General features: G+C 26.9%; 1 protein-coding gene across 1 annotated transcript; it reads right to left on the bottom strand.

Moving 5' to 3' along the window:
• Nucleotides 1-5,422: 5,422 nt before the first annotated feature.
• Nucleotides 5,423-6,324, bottom strand: LOC102599726 (uncharacterized). Its single transcript, XM_015312007.1, has one exon. It carries the CDS (start codon nt 6,244-6,246, stop codon nt 5,770-5,772), a length of 477 nt encoding a protein of 158 aa, XP_015167493.1. The 5' UTR covers nt 6,247-6,324; the 3' UTR covers nt 5,423-5,769.
• Nucleotides 6,325-8,124: the final 1,800 nt, after the last annotated feature.

The raw sequence follows: 8,124 nt of genomic DNA, 5'->3' as shown, positions 1-8,124 counted from the left end.
TGATATTATTGTAGTAACTCAACTTTATAGGATTATTTTGGTATTTCAGCTTTTAACTTTTTTTGTTCCCATTTTTAATATATATATATATATATATTATAAGATAAATTTAATTAATTTACCAAGTAGGTAATTCATCATTAGTTTGTGCTAATTATAACAGAAGAAAATCAAAAGTCCAACGATTGCAAGCTTCCATAGCAAGTATTTATTGAAGCAATTACTTAGCATTTAATATAATGTTATGAATATAAATCATTTGAAAATACCTTTGCACGGTAGGAGTAACTGAGGTACACTTAAGGGTCATTTTAACTGTCGCAAAACTTTTGATTTCCTTTTGTCATTTAATAGGATATCATCCATTTGTACAAATATTCATTGAATCTATATTAATTCATGTCATAGATTGTGAGTTCTCCATTTTTAAAATATTAATATTATTATTATAAATATATTATGATATTTATTATAATTAATGTGTATTTATATTTTTGTTCATAAAATATGCAATAATTGTGTTTAATAGAAAATACAATAGTTTTTATTTATATTTAATGTATATTTACATTTTTGTCCATAAATATTACTCCCTCCGTTTCACAAAGAATGACCTCCTTTCCTTTTTAGTCAGTTTCAAAAAGAATGACCTCTTACTTTTTTGGTAACAATTTACTTTTTGCTTTCCACGTGGCATGTTTAAGACCACAAGATTAAGGGCAATTTTGTACATTTGACTTAACTTTAATTTAGGACCACAAGATTCAAAAGTCTTTTTTATTTACTTAAACTCCGTGCCAAGTCAAACCATGTCATTCTTTGTGAAACGGAGGGAGTATGATATTATAAGGACATTTTTGTAATTCAACTTTTGACATAGAGATTTCCCACTTATAATATAATATGATATTGCATGTGTTGGATAAAAATCGGGTGGTTCAATGCCTTTAAAATTGAGGCATACGTCTCAGGCCCCAAAATTTAGGGGACCTCATCTTTCTGTAATAATAGAATTGTTATTAGTTTTTTTTTAAAAAAAAATTACTACTATATCTTTCTATTTATTTGTCTTTCTTTTTTAGTTAGTTTTAAAATATTAAAGAATAGTTTTTTTCTTGTTTGTCAAATTTTAAATTTAACTTTCCATCACATGTTTAAGACCACAAGATTAAAAGATATATATATATATAAAATTTAGCTTAAGATCACAAGATTAAAAAATCTTCCTTACTTTTTTACGTGTCAAATTAAAATCAGACAAAATATTAGAACGAATGGACTATTATTTATAGAAAACGTAAACTTTTTTCATTAAAAATAAGAAATAACTTTGCATCTCAAAAATAATTTTAAATATACTAACAATTTTGCATCTTTTAAAAAACTAGAAGAATAAACTTTAAATATATATAAAAATAAAGTTTAAAACCTCCAATTTATTTTTATTTTTACTTTTAGGCCGGTTATTAGCTTGAACCGCTAAAAGTTGTTAGAAAATGAAAATAAATCATTAATGTATTTTGTGAAAAGCAGTTTTCTCAGTTTATTTTTATTTGTTCAATACTTTAAAAAAATAGACTTTCACTTTTACTTGTTACTTTTAACTTATCAAGTAAATATAAATATGTATCTCGTTTTCTTATTTTACCCTTAACATTAATTATTTATTTTTGAAATTATTTTAAAGAGCTAAAACTATACCTCAATCAATATTTATATTAATTATTATTTCTTAAGATGCATACAAAATCAAAAGTGGACAAATAAAAATAAATAGAAGAAGAAAATATATGCTAAATGTTATAGGTACTTATATATCTATCTATCTATCTAACTCGATTTAATTCCCTAAATGGTCACCCAAGTTTGGGGAATTGCCTTGAAATATCATTTATGTTTCACTTAGGACCAAAATATCACCCAACTATCACTATTTTCCTCCAAATATACTTAACACTTTAAAAACTTTACTCTCTCCTAGTTGTCATGCCATGTTATTAAAGTCTTTTTTAAAATAACAGACTTATTTATTTTTATCATAATTAAACTTTTTTATTTTTTTATGTTATAAAAAAATAGGGTTTTAAAATATATTATATTGTCATCAATTTTGAATACTTATAAACACATATATTCAAATAAAATATTGGTATACAAATCACTCATAAATGTTAACTTACATCAATTAATCATAAATTGTATAATGAATCAATAATATTAAATGTCAATTAACTATTACAATAGAATTAATTGTGTACTTTGAAAATCATGCTTACAATATTTCTTTTTTAAAAAAAATAATAGAAAGTGAATAATATTATTATTAATTTTTTTTCCAAAAAAAAAAAACTAAATGCCTCAAAAGTCTCCTTCTATTCTAGTTGATATGACATGCCATTAAATCATCATTTTTTTTTAAAAAACAATAGACCTATTTAATTCATTAAATTTATGCCTCTACAAAATAAATATATAAATTACGTGAAAATTTATGCAAATTATAAAAAAATACTTTTAATATATCTAATTCCTTCATATTTTCAACCAAACAAAATCAGTGAATTTTTTTGTGTGCAATTGTTACCTGAGAATTTTTTAAATCTCTTTGAAAATTTGAAGTAATTTTTTCATAAAAGTATTCAAATAAATTTGTAAGGTTGACAAAATAGTTGGTAAAAAGGAGAAATTTATTATTTAATTTTCATCAGTGATTTTTATATCAATATTTTTTGAATATATGTGTTTATAAGTATTCAAAATTGATGACATTATAGTAAGTTTTAAAAAAACTATTCTTCATAGCATAAAAAATAAAAAGTTAATTATGATAAAAGATTTTTAAGTATGAATTTTCTTCTCAATAAACTAATATATGTAATTAAAAATAGTAAGATCATTGTTTTAGTTAATTGAGTTTAATGAATTAAATAAATCTATTATTTTTTAAAAAGGCTTCAATGACATGGCATGTCAAGTAGGAGAGAGTGGGGCTTTTGAAGCGGTAAGTATATTTGGAGAATATTTTGATCCTAAATAAAGCGTAAATGATATTTCAAGACAATTCTCTAAACTTGGGTGACCATTTAGGGAATTGACTCTATCTAACTTTGTTACAGATGAGGAAGTTAATACTATGTGGCTTATCCTTATTTTCCAGTCTGTTGACAGGTTGGGAGCATGCATTTTGCTGTAACTTGAATTGAGAGAAAGCCTTAGAATTTACTTTTACATTCAATATTTCACATGCAATATAGCACTGTCTATTAATTGATTTATTTTTTTCTTTTTTGTTGTATTTCTCTTTTTATTTGAATTACTTGTCGATTCACCTATTTCAAGGAGAATTCATAATTTAAAATTTATAGATTTTTATATTAACTTTCAGTTAATATTATAATAATAATTAAATTCACCACCAATAGTATGAAATATTTAATTTGGCCTCCTTTATTTTTCTTTATTTTTGCATGCGCCATTGACTAGATTTTAACGTAATCCTTTATACTTTAGTAAGAAGACCTTTCAAAGATCTTGTCTGTTGGATGCTCAGAATTTTCAACTACTGATGTAAAACGTGTTAATTTTCAAGTACTTCTTTGTCCCTAATTATTTGTTCACTCTTTTTTATTAATCCCTAATTACTTATTTATTTTGATAAATCAAGAAAAGATAAAAAAAATAAATTATCGATTATATTCTCATTAATTACTTTGAAAAATGTAGAATTTTTTGAAAATCTTAAGTTTTTAATTCATCAATTTCATAATTAATAGGGGTAAAATGGTAAACTTACTATGTCATTAATTGTTTTCTTAATAGATGTGTCAATTCAAAAGTGAACAATAATTAGAGACTGAAGAAGTAAATTACAATTGGGTCAATGCCTTGCTTCGATATTAAGGAATATTATTGAGCAAAGGTTCACAACTAAACCATAAGCTTTTGTTAATGCATCACCTTTTCCCTTCCCAAGAGTACTCAAATAAATTTTGGACTACAATTTTCAACTAGGAGTATACATTTTTCTTTTAAAATTAAGTGCAACTTATAGTGGAGTAGTATTTTTTGTTCAAAAATTTTGAGTTGAATTAATTTTAAAATTAAATCAAATTAACTCTTGTTAAACATAAATTGGAACACCGCAAGAGTACTTCTATATCATGATATTTGCACTTATATTATAACCTGAATAACGCTAAGTTACCATCTACAACATGTTAATGCATTGAGGGGTCGTTTGGTACAAAACTTAATAACGCAGGGATTAGTAACGCAGAGATTAGTAATGCAGGGATTAGTAACGCTGAGTTTATTTTTATCAAGTGTTTGGTTCATTGTTTCTCACCTCATCTTGTGTTTGGACTAAAACTCTATAAAAAAAATTCTTTCCAATTATACCCTTGATTTATTATAAAATTGGGTCAAGGTAGATAATTACCAAATAATATTTTTTTTTAAATGACCTTCTAACTAGATAGGAGAAGAACACTTTTATTGTCATGTTTGCAATTTTTTCACTTGAATTATTTGAAGATAAATAATTGTCATCTTAATAAACACATATGCGGCTTTTAAAGATGTTAGTGGGGAGGAATTCTTTAGGTGATTATTAGATATGTTCTCTCCAATAAAGTATATTTTAGTTAATGTAGAAGTTCATAATCAATTCTACACATATGGTTATTTTGCAGAGAGTTGTTGGATGATACAGACTCGAGTGGCATATTACTCTTCAATGTTTAATGTCATTTTCTTCATAAAATTTTGATCAAATACCTCAACCTTTTGAAATATATATATATATAAAATAAACAAAATAATGAAAATAATTTGAGGGATATTTTTATTTTTTCATAGATTTAATAATACATTCAATTAAGATCACAAACGTCATGTGGTGTTATATTTATCTTCTTAATTAGTAAATGTTAAACAACCAAATTTCAAAATATTGCATTGATTTGTATTGGATTTCTTTAGTAACAAACAACTTTCTCTAAATAATTTATAAGCTAATTTATTTAAATAAATTAAACTAGTACAAATATAAAAAAAATAAAAAATCAAGAAAATAAACAAAATAATCAAAAAATGATTTGAGGGATAAGCCTAAAATTCTACCAAACATAATACTAAATAGTACCATACATAATACATGGATTATTTCTCTTAATACCTCCTACCAAATGACCCCCAATAGTATAAACTTCTTTGCACCAAGTTGAATCGGTGGATAATATATTTACAATGCTATGAATTCTTAAGAGGTGTTTGTACTTGCAATTTGAATGTCAAATTTGAAGTTGTGATTTGAAATTTGAATTCATTTATGACATTTTGCAAAGCTTTAGTTTCATTTTGAAATTTTGTTTCAAATTTCACCTTCAAGGTATTGATAGTTTCCACAATACTGTTTGTGTCATTATAAGCATTTTACTAATAACACAAGAACATGACACAATGTGTGGGACGACAATGTTAATGCACTAACAAAAAAAAAGAAGAAAGGAAGATACATAAGAGTACTAATACTATCTAAAGTAAATAAGACTTTTGAGCTTCTGTTTGACCATAGATTTTGAAGTTGAAATTTGAAAATCTGAGTTCTTGAACTTGCGTTCTACTTGGAAAAAGTTGTGAGTTGAAGTAAATTTTCTCACTAGTGTGAATCAGTTTTTGGGAACTGAAAAATATTTAAAACTCAAGTTTCATTCGTGGTTGTGATAAAAAAAAATCTATAGTCAAACGCTAACTAATAGACTATAATGTCTACTTCCCTTTGCCCATCCAAATACTTTTCCTAACCTTATTACCACCACCATTGGATGCACCTTTAGTTCCTTTTGCAGCAATGATAGACTCTTTCACCTTATCTTGATCATCATTTTTGTAACCATTCTTCATTGAACTTTTGGCTTTGTTGCTAATAAAACTGCCATTCTTTTCCTTCCCCTTTTCCTTTGAATTCTTGAAATTAACCATAGTAGCAACACCACCACTCTTCCCATTTCTTGAAAAATTACTAATTGGTCCTGAAGATGCATCAGAAGCCATTGAATCATCAGTCTCACAATCCTCATCGTCTTCATTAACGGGACCTTCTTTGTTATAATTACCGTCTTCTAATTCATCAAAATCCCCAATATTGTCATCACCAGTTGAAGGAGAACCAATGTACATTGTCCATCCAGATTCACTGCTGTTACATTCTTCACCTTCTCCAAAGAATTGGGAATTAGAATCCATAGAAACAGAGTAAGTGCAAGAAACAGAGCAATAATAATTAGATGAGCTAAAGCCTAAAAGACAGAACAGAAGAGTAAAATATGAAGGCAAAAAGAAACACTTTTTTTTAATTAATATACAATACAGCTCTCACACCACACAAATAAGAAGAACGTGGCAGATTTTTATTACTATATTTTTGAAAGCAACCGCAAACCCCTGTATTTAATTTTTGTTCTCTCTTTAACACCTGGACTGGACAAAATGTACATATAGCCATTATTTCACCTGACTTTACATCACATACAGGGACAGATAGAAGCTGTCAAAGATATTCATAGAGAAACAAGTTTTTATAAAAAATCAAATAAGGTGGAATGAATGAGATCCTTTTATTTTTAATTAAATATTTTGGATTCAAGTCATGAGAATGGTGCAACTCTGGTTAGAGTGTTTTTTCTTCGGTGGGCTACACTATACTGTGTGAATTTGAATTAGTTGGATTACAGAGAAAAACACATAAAGTAAAAAAAAGCATAAGGTATAAACATGTCATGTAACTTGGTCTTAGCTCTATGTCCTTCAACTTGAATTTGCATAAGTAGATAGTTGAACTTGTATAAATTTGAACAAGTAGATACATGTGTCCTATGTAGCATAATATACATAGGATACCATGTCGGATGCAAATTGGCCATGTAAGATTAGACACCACATAGGACTCACATATTTACTTGTTCAACTATATACAAGTTTAAGTATCTATTTGTGTACAATCAAAGTTTGGGGCATATATGTAAGCTGAAGTCAAATTAAAAGACATATTTATCTATTATATGTTAAGTTCAAGCCAATAGGAAATGAAGAAACTCGTAATAGGAGCATCTTCTACTTTAGTGGGTTACAATGGGTGAATTCAAATTAGTCGAGTGAGTAAGTTTTAAATATGTTTTTTTTTTAAAAAAAAGACAGATTGCATGAAACACGCCCAAAATTTACCTTTTAGTAAATGTGAAAGGACAGAATTGGGGCTACTCTGAAGAGAAGATATAAAATCTTTACTACTATTATTTTGAATACTGAACATGACTCATTAATAAGAAGCTGTATACTTTGAATGCAAAATACAGAGAGAGGTGCACAGTCTATGTGCTATGCTACTGAGAATAATGTATATTGTATTATGTACGTTGCTCCATTCATTTCAATTTAAGTGTCTTTTTTTTTTTTGCTTATATTTAATAAGTTTTTCAAAATTCAACATCCCAGGTGGCAAGTTTAATATAAAAAGATTTAAAGTATCACATACATATTTAATTTAAGACTATAAAATTCAATAACCTTTTTTTTATTTCTTAATTATGTGTCCAATTGAATTAAGACGCGTAAATTAGGACAGAACGAGTATATAATATAATATAGTCATACTGAAACTCCTCCAGGCCTCACTTATTTGTAACTTGGTGATTTCTAATGTCATGTCAAATAATAAAACAAAAGGCATGCGAGTAAATGAAAATGCAGCTTTTTCTCCAACTGGAGTTGTTTGTCTTCTAATAATAGTCTTCTCAACAAGCAGTGAAGTTTTGTGCAGGGAGCCAAATACAAGGTACTCTCTAACTGTTGGATATTTTAAAATAATTTATGACATATTTTGGACTCTATTAATTTGTGACATAAGCACTTATGTCATTAAGTTAATGGACTAATATGCTTATGTCATTAAACTTAATCTCCAAGTATTAATCTATTTTGTCCCCAAACTTAACTCCTTTGTCTCCAAGTAATGCTCCCTTTGCCTCCTAGTAACATTGTGTAATATGTTTTACTCCACTGCCAATGCTCCTCTATATATAGTAGTTGATGGAGTTTTGAGGAGTGACAACCAAGTGAAGAGTA

The sequence above is a fragment of the Solanum tuberosum genome, unplaced genomic scaffold (genome assembly GCF_000226075.1).
Source record: "Solanum tuberosum cultivar DM 1-3 516 R44 unplaced genomic scaffold, SolTub_3.0 scf00180, whole genome shotgun sequence".
Classification (NCBI taxonomy): Eukaryota; Viridiplantae; Streptophyta; class Magnoliopsida; order Solanales; family Solanaceae; genus Solanum; species Solanum tuberosum.
Note: the sequence above shows the minus strand (reverse complement) of the source record. Positions and strands in the feature narration are given on the sequence as shown.